This window comes from Lasiosphaeria miniovina, assembly GCF_030549165.1.
Source record: "Lasiosphaeria miniovina strain SMH2392-1A chromosome Unknown B0T26scaffold_7, whole genome shotgun sequence".
In the NCBI taxonomy this organism is placed as follows: domain Eukaryota; kingdom Fungi; phylum Ascomycota; class Sordariomycetes; order Sordariales; family Lasiosphaeriaceae; genus Lasiosphaeria; species Lasiosphaeria miniovina.
In genome coordinates, this window is record NW_026848226.1 from 3894108 (window position 1) to 3906782 (window position 12675).

General features: G+C 55.3%; 2 protein-coding genes across 2 annotated transcripts; one reads left to right on the forward strand and one right to left on the reverse strand.

Annotated features, from left to right (window-relative positions):
- Nucleotides 1-3738: 3738 nt before the first annotated feature.
- B0T26DRAFT_744085 (uncharacterized protein) lies at nucleotides 3739-6066 on the forward strand (the record flags this gene model as incomplete). Its single annotated transcript, XM_060444358.1, has 7 exons — nucleotides 3739-3812; nucleotides 3927-3952; nucleotides 4594-4685; nucleotides 4780-5049; nucleotides 5107-5480; nucleotides 5560-5825; nucleotides 5897-6066. The coding sequence occupies 7 exons, from the start codon at nucleotides 3739-3741 to the stop codon at nucleotides 6064-6066; spliced, it is 1272 nt and encodes a 423-aa protein (XP_060292147.1).
- A 1006-nt stretch (nucleotides 6067-7072) lies between these two features.
- Nucleotides 7073-9407, reverse strand: B0T26DRAFT_815215 (uncharacterized protein). The gene is made up of 3 exons (XM_060447363.1): nucleotides 8851-9407; nucleotides 8059-8787; nucleotides 7073-7984 (listed from the first exon to the last, which is right to left on the reverse strand). The coding sequence occupies exons 1-3, from the start codon at nucleotides 9107-9109 to the stop codon at nucleotides 7440-7442; spliced, it is 1533 nt and encodes a 510-aa protein (XP_060292148.1). The 5' UTR covers nucleotides 9110-9407; the 3' UTR covers nucleotides 7073-7439.
- Nucleotides 9408-12675: the final 3268 nt, after the last annotated feature.

The window sequence follows — 12675 nt, forward strand, 5'->3', positions numbered from 1 at the left end:
AAGTATCACCTACCAACAGCTTCGGCTCGAGAATCACCGACCCTGGTTCGCCTAGCACTCGGCTGTGCCTTTCATTAGAATCACCAGGCTCTTCTGTTGGCGTGTAACCACCCGGTATTAGGCTTTCTGAAACTAGCATGCCCGTTTGGCTTGTTTTAAATGGTTAAATTCACTGAATAGTTACTTGCGATGAAGAGACTGGGTACATCACACGGAATAGCTTGGCCCACGCAAGCGTTAGGTTTAATACTACATACATTCTATAGTTTGCGTGACTTGCAGCAACGGGCAAAAGGGAACCGATTTGGGCCCTGCTATCAAACGGTGGCCTACAAATGAGTTCGGCAGCCCTACATAGTTTCTATCGATGAAGACCGTAGGAAAGAGGAAATGAAAAATACCTTAGCATAAGAGAAGGGAAAGTTTACGAAAGAAAGGCCAATATCAAGGCAATGTGGTTCAGAAAGAAGCTGGATATTTGGAAGACAATTGGAGGATGTATCGTATATAGGCGGAGCGCACGGAGTGAATGTTTCAGCCGAAGTTCCTTTGTTGTCAAGGCAGTTCCGCCGTAATAGACCAGTTGGGTATTCTGACAGATGTAGGAATTCTGCCTCTCTAGATTCTCCATTTACAATAATGGTCTAATTAATGCCGCCGGAGAGCGGCGCCTGGTAAGCATTCTGACAAAACCTAATCTAGTACTTTCTACCCCTTTCAATCTGACAAATGCACCTACGTGTACAAGGATTCGGTGTGTAGATGCGCCAGTGCTAAAGCAAATACTCTTTAGGCCAGCCGGGGTGTGGTGCCGGATGCAAGCCAGGTCGATTGTCTTTCCTGCAAGTCGGCCAAGCATGTATGCCAACACGTTATAGTTGCTCGGCACTTGGGGAGACGGCTGCAGGTTTCCTAGGTTCCACTGCGGTTGTTGGGCTAGAGTGGGTGATCCGTTTGGCGTCCGTTGGCGACGACATGACCGACGTAGAAAGCGACGACAGCCTCTTTAATGAGACCGCCGGCAAATAACGCCCCTCGACTAAGAAGCGACGTCGCCGCAACAGTGACCTTGCCTATCGCCAAACTCAGAGATATAATGCCCTCTCGCTCTTGGTCCCCTTCCTTCCCCTCCTTGTCCTTTAATCTTCGCCCTTGCCTTACCAATTGACGAATCCTCTTCACAATCTCAATCTTAACCGCCCAGTTGCTGTTTCGCTTCGGACATGACCATCACCCATGTGCAACCGAACGACAATCTCTACTTACAAAGCATCGCGAGGATGTCTAATGCTACTTCTAGGGTTGCCCTGAAATGTGGACTTCAATGTCCCGCCGCTTTCTAAGGCAACCAGACTTTCCCAGGACTTGGGGGGCCTAATGCCTGTTGAGCAAGGCAGCCAGACAAGCAAGACCGAGCAGCATACCGTCACTCTAGACACTTCATTTACAGGGCCGGGAGTAGCAGGGTAGCAAAGAAGAGGAAGGTCGCAATGCCCGTAAAGTGATTTCGGACAGATAACGGGTGGCTTAGCGCATTTACCGGCTCGGATTGTAAATCACAGCGTGGTAAAATGAGTGGTAGACGTGGTTTGGTTTACGAAATATTACGTCACGATATTTGGACTGCGAAAAGCTCAAGAATATTTTGCATAATTTCACGTATCTAAATACGGTGAGGTGAAGAGTAGGAGGCACAGGACTGGTAATTACGGAGCGATGAGGTAATCAACCACTTAGAAGGGGCCCATCAAGTTAAAAGCGGCACGCAGAAGGAATTCCCTTCTGCGGACTAGCCAATGTGTGATGGCACGGCAACCGTCAAGGCTATATAGAATAACACACCCAGAATGACAAGGACCGCTGACTTGTTATTCTGGCATACCTTTTGGTAGGTTTGGCATAGTGGGGTTGTGTTCATTGTGTCTGCCGTCACACAATACATGCACTTAATGATTGCTGTATTCTGGCCTGTTGGGTTATGCGGTCCTTTATATCATGATGATAACGGTGTTGGGCCAAAGACCGCGCTTCGTGCTCAATGTCGAAGCAGGATTAGTAGATTGCCATTTCGTCATAAATAAATATGCAGAAGACGCTAGAGTTCGTAAATAAGTATATATTTACATGTCCTCCCGGGCCCCTCTGGTGGCACGCTCTGATTAGAAAATATAGAAGGAAAATGTGAGGGCCTGGTCCTCCAGGCCTCCCAGACGCTCTGACTAATCAGACGCCAGTTGGGTGGATCCACCCGACCAGCCAGAGCCCCACCTTGAGACGCCCTGGAAGAATCTCGCGACGGGAGGCTTTTGAGCTTCTTTTCCCTTTTCCCTTTAGTTTAGAATCTTCGTCTATAGCGCCCAATAGAGGAGTTCCGCCCTCATTCCAAGCCGGCCGTGACAGAAAAAAGAGAGGAGAAGAGTGTGGAAGTAAATGTGGAAACGAATGTGCGGTTATTTATGGCTTTTGGTGATAACTTTACCACTGCTTCCTCCCCGTTCCGGCATAGCAGTAACCGTTTATCTCCGCCCATCGCTTCAGTAACGGCGCCCTTCTCTAACAGTGACTTTTTCACCAATTCCTTCCCGCTACGCTACCCATCACCTAAGAAACATGTCTAAAACCGACCCTTATAAAACCATCATCCACAGCGTACCAATATACATGTTCCTCAAAGCTTTTCCGCAGCAAGCCTTGTATAAGGGTTTGATATATAGGCTAAGGACGTCTAGCGATAACGTTACTTGATTTATAAGCGCCTTAATTGCTGCCTGTCGGACGGCCCTGTCCTAATGCTTAAGCCGTGCTGCGATGCCTTGCAGCATCCCCTCGGTAAAGTTCGTCCGGCCCTAAATTACATCGATTACTACCCATCAGACGGCCCGGTCCCGATACTCAAGCCGTTAGCACCCTTATGGTGAGGTCGGCTCATCCTTATGCTCAAGCCGTGCTGCGATGCCGTCGGGCGAGAACGCGACGGACGTGAACGAGCCGCTATGGCCTTTCAGCTCCTGCACACAGCGGCCAGAGGCTGCGTCCCAGAGCCGGACGGTCTGGCCACTTGATGCCGAGGCCACCCGAGTGCTATCGGGCGAGAACGCGACGGAATTGACCGAGATGCTATGGCCTTTCAGCTCCTGCATACAGCGGCCAGAGGCTGCGTCCCAGAGCCGGACGGTTTGGTCGCGCGATGCCGAGGCCACCTGAGTGCCATCGGGCGAGAACGCAACGGAAGTGACCGAGCCGCTATGGCCTTTCAGCTCCTGTACACAGCGGCCAGAAGCTGCGTCCCAGAGCCGGACGGTCTGGTCGCTCGATGCTGAGGCCACCTGAGTGCCGTCGGGCGAGAACGCGACGGACCCGACCCAGCTGCTATGGCCTTTCAGATCCTTCACACAGCGGCCAATCCCCTCAATGAGGTCGGCCCGGCCTTAAAGCGCCTCGATGGCTGCCTGTCGGACTAACCCATTCTTATCCTCAAGCCGTACTACGATGCCTTGTAGCATCCCCTCGGTGAGGTCGGCCCGGCCTTGAAGCGCCTCGATGGCTACCCGTCGGACTTACCAATCCTTATCCTTAAGCCGTGCTGCGATGCCTTGTAGCATTCCCTTGGTGAGGTCGGCCCGGCCTTGAAGCGCCTCGATGGCTGCCTGTCGGACGAACCCATCGTCATTCTCAAGCCGTGCTGCGATGCCTTGTACCATCCCCTCGATAAGGTCGGCCCGGCCTTGAAGTGCCTCGATGGCTGCCTGTCGGACTAACCCATCTTCATCCTCAAGCCGTGCTGCGATGCCTTGTAGCATTCCCTCGGTGAGGTCGACCCGGCCTTGAAGCGCCTCGATGGCTACCCGTCGAGACTTAAGCTCAGGTTTGTTACTGTTTCCTCCGTGCCTTTCCTCTTGGACTGGCAACACCTTACTGGCATCGAGGGGTCTTTTTGGGGGCCAAGTTGGGTGTTTCGGTTTCCAAAACGCAACGCAAACCTACAAGCCTAATCACAGAATTCAACTGTCACGGCGCCCCAGCTAGAAAGATGTCATGAATTATTGACCTACATCAAACGCGCGCGGGCGATCCCGCCCTCCTGGTAGCGCTAGTTTTCTTTGCGGGCTATGCCTTTCCATCCCATCTTTTTCGTCCCCCCATCCATCATACACGGATCGATGGGATCGTCACTACTCCCAAACCAATGCAACGGACCGAAACAGTCTGCCTCCCACTACCTAATTAAGGCCTTGTTACATGTGCCGCTAGGCTACCGACAGTCTGGAAACTGTGCGGCGGTGGCTACCACTACTTGTCACCGTCCCTCCAACTTCAACTGCCAAACTAAACTAAACTAACCTATTACACCCCCTCAAATGTAGGCTCGAATCAACTTCTGAATCTGGATGCACAGATAGTCCGCTCCTCCTCAATGTCGGGGCTGACCCCGCCCTCGCCAGGAGCCGGAGAAGGGGGAGGAGGCGCAGGAGTGGCAACGATCCCTGTGCCAAACATCGTCGAGCCAGTATCAATCGTGACATTAACTGGCGCTGCCGATGTAGCCGTAGCAACAACTCCTTCCCCCGACGAGGCCCCGGGGGCCATCTTGAGCTTGGCATCGCCCACCACGGCGCTGCACTTGGCGGCCGGCTACGGCAGGCGGTCGCACCGGCTGCGCCCGATGCAAGGCGCGCAAAATCAAGGTGAGTCCGAGACCGACCCCAATACGACCCCGAGCCCGACCTCGAGGCTGACGGACCTTGTTGAGGTTGCAATGCTAACTCCTGCCACTGCCAGTGCGACGAGCGGCACCCCTCGTGCCTCAACTGCATCTCGCATGGCGTCGAGTGCCCGTTCCTGGCGCTCAAGACGGCCGACACGCCCGTCCGGGCCAACAGCCGCACGACGCCGTCGTCGGTATCGTCACGGCGGTCCCCGTTTGCCTCGTCGACCGGCGTCTCCTCCGCCACCGCCTCCTCCACGCCGCCGCTCTCGTTATCCCCACACCCTCACCCGCCGGCCCCACCAGCACTCGGCGCCACCATCTCCCCGACGACGGACACAACCGTTTTAGACTACGACTCGGACTAGGACCCGGCGGCCGCGCCGCTACCGCTGCTGGAGCTTGAGCTGCTACACAACTTCACGGTGCACACGCACGCGACGCTGGCGGCCGACGCTGGCGTGTGCGACTTCTGGCGCGTCGCCGTCGCGCGCATCGGCCTCGGCTGCGACTACATCATGCGCTCCGTGCTAGCCGTCAGCGCCCTGCACCTGGCCTACCACCGCCCCGACCGCCGCGACTTCTACACGGCCCAGGGCATCCTGCTGCACACGCGCGCCAGCCGGTCCGCCATGCACCTGATGGCCGCGGCGGCAGCAGCAAACAGCAACAACGACGGCGGGGACGACCATAACATGGCGTCACCTGCGCCTGCGCCTGTGGGGCTCAGTGACGACGACGCCGTCAACCTGTTCCTGTTCAGCATGCTGACCGTGTAGCTTTGCGCTGGCGAGCCCGCCGCTGGCGGACGGGTCGTTCTTCATCATCGGGTCGACAGCGGCGAGCGGCGGCAGTGTGGCTAACTTCCCCGACTGGACGTTCCTGCTGAACGGCGCCAAGTCGCTCAGCAACGTTGTCGGCGAGCGCGGGCCCGACACGCTGCTGGCGCCGTTTCTCGTCTACGGCACGCGGCGGCGGCACGCCTCGCGCCGCGACAGCAAGGATGCCGCCACCAGCCTCGACGGGACTGGGACTGGTATTGGCGAGGATGGTGGGAACGACGGCGACGACTGCGCGCCGCTCCGCGAGCTGCGGCGGCGGACACGGCGCTCGGGCACACGTACGCGCACGCGCTGGACGAGCTGGAGCTGGCGCTGGGGGCGCGGTAGCGGCAGCGGCGGCAGGGAGAAGGCGCCGCGGGGGCGCCGCGCGACGTCTTGGACGCCATGCTGTGGCTGTGGGAGGTGTCGGACTCGCTGGTGCCGTTGCTCAAGGGCCCCGAACCGGCTCAGGAGGCCGTGGCCATCTTTGCCCACTTCTGCATCCTCCTCCGCCACCACGAGAGCGTGTGGTGGCTGTAGGGCTGGGCCCACCACCTCGTCTCGTCCGCCTACAACATCCTCGACCCGGACCACCGGCCCTGGATCGACTGGCCCATGCGCGAGATGGGGCTGCTTCACGACGGGTACATGGTGATGTGGCGGGGTCTGAATATCTATCTTCTGTTGTGATGTCATCGATTTCGAGGACTCGGTTAGTTCTCACTGGCATTGTCAGCTTCAGAAGCGCTCGGTGGACGTCCGCCGTCAGCTAAGACGTGGTGTGTTGTTCCATATACGGCCGTTGTTTTGACTTGATAATTGGTAACATGGTTACCCAACCCCCCCTACTCGATCACAATTTGTTAATAGCTCATAATTAATTTTCTAATGCATTGATACCTGTTTGCTTTCTTTCTCCCTGGCGTAACTCATCTCATGCTGATTATGACCACATGCAATAACATCAGTCATATTATCTAAGAGCCACTCACTTTGGACGCGAAGAACGTCTCATCTGTTTCTCATACTGAGTTGGACTTGGAGGCTCGTCCACGCTGGCTTAGCACTGGAAGCTCCCTTGGGTTTGCAAGACCAAGTGCATCTCTCTCGGGTCTTGACATTCCTGACATGGTATCCTAGGTTCTTCATCTCTACTACGGCAAACCGTCAACCTACCGGCGGCCCCGACGTGACAGAGCCCACCCGAGTCAGTTTGATTTTGTACAGACCATTCTTGAGAAGAACTTTGATTGGCTAGTCATAGTTCTACATAGGGAGTTGGAGGAACGCTCTCAGGGAGACTGTTCCTCAGCCATCAATGTATACGGTTTATCTGATTGAGAGGGAGCCTCTCGTAATCTGTGTATTTTTGTTTGCTCCTTACACTCTACCTTACCTGTGCGGTTCACTCAGTCTAGCTTACCCAACCCACCCTCACGATCACAGTCAGAGACTGGCTCCGTGGAACCTGGTGTATTCTAGATTGTAATACGCACCCTACTTCCCTATAGACCGCGCCTAAGGATTCCTTTTCTTTCTTTATTTCCTCAGCTTTAGATTCTACGAATACAGCTACATAAATATAGCCTTGTCTCTTGGATGTCGCTGTGTTGTCACACCCGTCTCAGAATCTAATGAGATTCGTAATAGTAAGCTCTACCTAAGGCTAGTACCGTAGTTATTATGTATATCTAGTTACGGCCAACTTATAAGAGAGGACCCAAAGCTCTCGAGGCTCAGGTCTAAGCAACTGGTCAAACTAAGGACCCGGGCCTGCTCCGGCTTGGGTTCACCCCAATTGGCTCGCATTCTCCCTGCCCTACCAGGCCAAGGGCGGCGCCAACAAGCGGGGCGCACCACCCTGAACACTAGGGGGCCTCTCCTCTCGCTCCACCTCTATACATAATGAAATCTTAACATACGGCCCAGGCCTCGGCCTGCTGGGCACCGTGGTATAGAACCGCCTCTGAGAGTTTTTCGTCGTCGGTAAACTTCATATGCTCCTTGAGGAAGGAAGCGAAGCCCAGTAGCACTTTTTCAGCCTTTTTAACCTGAACAGTCGCTTCCAGAGCGACGAATTCTGACCTGTCCGTGACGCTATTTCCAAACGCCCTGCGGCTCCATTTGTCGAGCAGGTAGGACTCCTTGTCCTCTTTCTGCAGAGGGTTCTCACCCGGCTTCTGGCGATTGGCCCTCCTCGGCGGTCGCAGAGGGTGCTCATTCAGCTTCTGTCGTCCGTCTTGAGATTGCCACTGGATCCTATCTTTGCCCACAGTCTCCAGTCTGGTCCACGACGTTGTCCATGACTCCAGCGGGTGGCATTGATTCTTGTTCGTGGCCATGGCTAACCGTATCGTGAAGTGGATCTCGGATGGCAACGAAGCCGACGATAGCAGACTCTCACTGCGTGGCCCGCGACCGAGCAACCACCAGTACCACGCCTGTCGAGTCGCCAAGCCTATCACAACGTGCATCGTCAGCTTTTCCGAGGCAATAATTATATGCCAAAAGAGTCTTGTTGCGCTCACTTACCCGACTGGCGCATATCGGACAGTCTTCTGGTCTCTTTGAAGGTGCGGCGCAGTTTGTTCACAGAGAAGTCCCACTCGAGGTACTTGTGCTTGAGGTGCTTGGCAATCTGGTTCTCATCAAACGAGACACGGACCTCGTCGTTCAGTTTTCCCACCATCCACAGCAAGCTCACGGCTCCCAGGGCAGCATCTCCGTTACCGCCGACGTCTCCGTGGGATCCCAGGAACCAACACTGGCTGACGCTCGACTCGGACCCGTCACCGCCGTCCGTCGGCTCCCATACTAGTGGCTTAAATTTGGCGCGCTCCTCGTCCAAGGCCAGCGCATGGAAGGCGTGCCGGACTTGGGCGGGGACCACCTTGCCCACAAACGCGAGTGACCGAGGGTGCAGCTGGAAGGGGCTTCCCAGCGCGCCGACAGTGTCCCAAACCGCTAGCGCCGTGATGTCGACGGGATGACGGAGCACCTCTGAGTTTATCAGCCTCTGCCGCTCTTTCTGGAACCTTTCTCGTCCCCCTAGCACTTCTTGTTTCGCCCATAGGGTGAACAGGCCCCGGAGGTAGTAGAGGTGATGCTTTTTGAGCAAGCCTGCGTCGCTAATGAAGGAGGCGAGGCACTGTACGGCAAAGGCGCCGCGCGAGAAGCCGATGAGGACCGTCTCGTCCCTCCGGTCAAAGTTCCAGTTATGAGACAGAAAACTATACGCATTTCGGATTTTTGCCGAAATCCCTGGCGCACCAAATCAATGTCAGGTTGTCTGATAGTCAAATCACCCTTCTTCGCTCGACTCACCTCTGCCAAAGGCCCCGTCAACGACTTTCGACAGCGCACCCGACGCGTTGCCGATCCCGCTATCATAGTAGACCACCTGGAGGCAGCCGTCGTTGTCGATTGGCGTCAGACACCGGGCCAGCGTGGCGACGTTGGTCAAGGGTCGCGTCTTGTTGACGCCGTCCTGCCATGTCCCATCGCAGAGAACAAAGAGGCGTTTCTTGATCTCTCGGGCAACAGCTAGGGCTTGCGAGTCGATCTCGTGCTCATGTTGGGCCATTGGCTTGTTGATGCTGTCTTTATCTGGCGGTGGAGGATGCTGGCCTTGGTGTCTAGAGGTAAAAGTTGGCCATGTTACGTCTCTGCTCTGCTGAACTCGCTACTTTGGTATTTTTTTTCTTTTCAACTCAGCTACTTGGGCCGCTGCTCGGCTGCTCCCTTGCAACCCAAGAACAACGCATCTAAAACCAGCCACTAACCGCCTTAGCGGACCAGTCCAGCCAATCAAGGGGCCAGCCAAATGCAGGCAGACTCGTGGGCATTCCGTGACTAAGTCGGGGCCGAAGTAGTCTAGACTTGCTACAGACTCTTCCCAGCATAGTGTCGGGACACTGCGCCAGGGCATCGGCACGTACCTAAATGTACCTGTAGAGGGGCGCAGGGGGGCGCACAAAGGTTCGGGATGAGAGGTGATGTGTTTATCTTTGATTGGCCAGAGGCAGGGGTTTGCAGGGCACGATCCAAGCGTGGCCTAGCCGCGCCACCAGCCTATCCCCCCACCATAGATTCCTGCAAGCAATCCATCACAACATTTCCTGCGCAAGTGCCCCTGGCATTGGTTATGAGCTCCTTTGCTTCTGCAACTGAACCTATTCGCATCAATGGTGCATCAAAATAATAATTATCGTAACACGCGCATACACAACGCAGTACTTTTCATCAAGAAGAACCGCTTTGCGCGCGCGCATGCTGCACTTGAACCGGCCAGGAACATAGCCCTACATCGGCCCCCGCCTGAAGAAGTGCCCTGCGAAGTCATCACCGGCTTCGACCATTCGGAATCAAATCAACGGCATTCGACCGTCAACGGCTTCAGGACCTTTCCACTTCCTCAACGGCCTTGTGCATACCCTCATGGACTTGACTGTCAAATAGATGGAGGCATACGGTTGGAATGACCTAGAGGAAGACCCCAAAGTAACATGTAACACTGTTGGCATCACTAGGGGTACCGGTACTCGACTCAACAGGGCGCGCTGCGCGCCGTAAGCTGGTGGTTCAAGTGTTGGTATTCGTTGTGTATGTCTCTTCTATCCAGGAGATGCCCTGAGCAGGCGGCCGAAGGCCTGTATATATAGCGCAGGGCTAGGGGCCCTGCGCCTCCACAGCCACTGCCGTGCCTGAGCCTGGGCATGGCTCCTTGGCTAGCGCGCTTATTCCAACATTAGGAGTCTCTTCGTTTGAGGCTGGAAAGACGCGCTGCATATATCTATATACATCAAAACAAACGAACAAACTGCCTCCACCCGGGCCCTTGTTGCTTCCATACCGGCCGTAGCGGTGTTGACGTCAACGAACCGCTGCAAGGCCCGTTTAGACGCGGCCTTCGTCAGGGAGTCGGCGAGGTTGTCGTCGCCGTAGATCCACCTGACCTCGTGTAGTTTGCGGCGCTCGTAGGATTGCCGTAGGGCCATGATGTCGATCATCGACCTCTTCTCTTTCGTTGTCCCTAGTTTGACAAGGCATTCGTAAAACGAGTATGAGTCTGTACATACTACTGTAGGGACGGTAGGAAGGTTGAGGTGTGTTGTCATGACCTGAATCGTGGAGGCTAGGGCGTAGGCCATGTCTACGCCGGCCACCATGCCGTAGACGGAGGCAAGCATGCTGCGGGTGACTCGCTTGCTCTTCGTACTGGAGAAGTGGATGAGGTTACCATGTATAGTAAATTGAGCATCTACTGTAGTCTCGTTGGCTAGGATGATCACGAAGCCGAGCTGTGATGTGAGGTCCCGATTATTGGCGAATGAGCCATCGACGAAGACGAAGAGCTTCGCCTAGGTCAGGTCTAAAAGAATAAAGGCTAGACCGCGGGCCTGGTTGCTGATCTGCAAGTCGATACGGCGGTTGAGGGCCTTGAAGTCATCTGGCGTTGGCTCCTGGTGTTGTGCTGCACTCGAGAGGTCGAAGCAGGCTTCAGGTTGACAGATGGAGGCGATATACGCGCCCCGGGCCTCGCTGCTCAACGTACTGTTGTGTAACAAGGGGCTACCTGACCAATCAGAGCTTAGGAGGAAAGATGATGATTAGATAACGGCTTGGATCTGACTGTGGCCCTGTGGGCACTGAACAGACTCGAATTATAATAATCTTCTATGGGAACAAGAATCCTTGCCTTTTCTTCAAACTTAATGGACAAATATCTCTTCTTTTATCCTTGACAACTTGGCCCTGTGGCCTGCTTCTACCTAATTCCATCAGCTTCCTCCTGGCCCCTACGTGGTCTAACAAGATTGCTCTATATGATGGTAGGTAGTTGACAACGCCAACAAACATCTTCCAGCCCTTCGTTGGCTGTGGAGCTCTCCGCGATAAGCGCGTGGCTTGCCTCTAAGGCACTAACATCATTAAGGGTGGCAAATGCCTACCCTAACCCTGATGATCCTGATTCGTGTGACATGTTGCTTGGCATCAACTGCATCGCTGTCGACAGGTCGTAGCCTTACGGCCTGGCCTTTTTGCCGTAGGGTGACCGTACCGTCGGCAGTAAGCGTGGCGATCCCTTCGTTGAAGGCCAGCGGTCCTTCGGAAGTCAGGACTTGCTTAGGCTTTGCGCTAAACGCGGCCTCTATCAACTCCTCTTCCTCACGGCGGGAAAAGGCCTCGGCTGACAGGTCGATCGTGTCGTCGGCCTGCATCCCGACGCAGACAAATTCTGGTTTTCCGTACTGGAAATCAACAAGCAGGGGTCGTACGTTGATGTACTCATTTGGAGCCTATCCAACTGATGCATATGGTAGGTAGCCAACCAGTGGGTCCCTGCCTCAGCCAGGCCGTATAACGGCTTAACTACCCGCATGACGGTGCCCTCGGGGCACTGATCCTGGATTTGCTTAGGCAGGTAGGCAAGGATTTTGCGGTTGAGGTCCGTTTCTGACTGAACGTAGGCCTGCGTGATGTCCCCGAGCCAGGTAACCATACCGCGTTGCATAAGCGAAGGAGCGAGTGCCAGAACAAGGTGTTGACTGGTCCGCTGTATCGTTGGCGACTGGGTCAGAATAGACTCCTTACCGTCGTCTGCGTAGCCTTGAATGATGAGGCGTGACTTTTCGTAGGGCGTGGTAGTGTTCTTGCCCCTGACTTCGTTGACGATGCGGGACTTGAAGATACGAATCCTCGGTCAGCCGAGGGTAGGCGCCGAAGACTAGGAGCGTGGGGACAAGGCCGTCAGGGCCGGCCGTGTCGTTGACGGCTTTGACGGCCATTTGCAACGCTGCTTCCGGGCTGGCTTCGGGGTCTTCGGTCTTGTGGATGGTATATGCCCGGCGCAGTGGTGTGTGGGTCGTCGACCAACAGCCGGGCTTGCCACATACGTAGCACTTCTTGCCTGACAGGGATTCTCGGATCTGGAAATTACCGCGCCGCGGTCTTCCCTGGTCCTTACGCCCGAAGCGGGCCTCCCGGCCGTTGCCCTTGAACGTTCGGTCAGTCTAGTACTGCTGGGCTTCTTCCGGGCCGGTGTTGAACTGTTGGCTCTGTGGTTGAGCTGCAACGTTGGTGCCGCCCGCAGTTGCTCGCGTACGGGACCCCTCGCAAAACCCTCTGATTGGGTGCATCGGTTTTCGG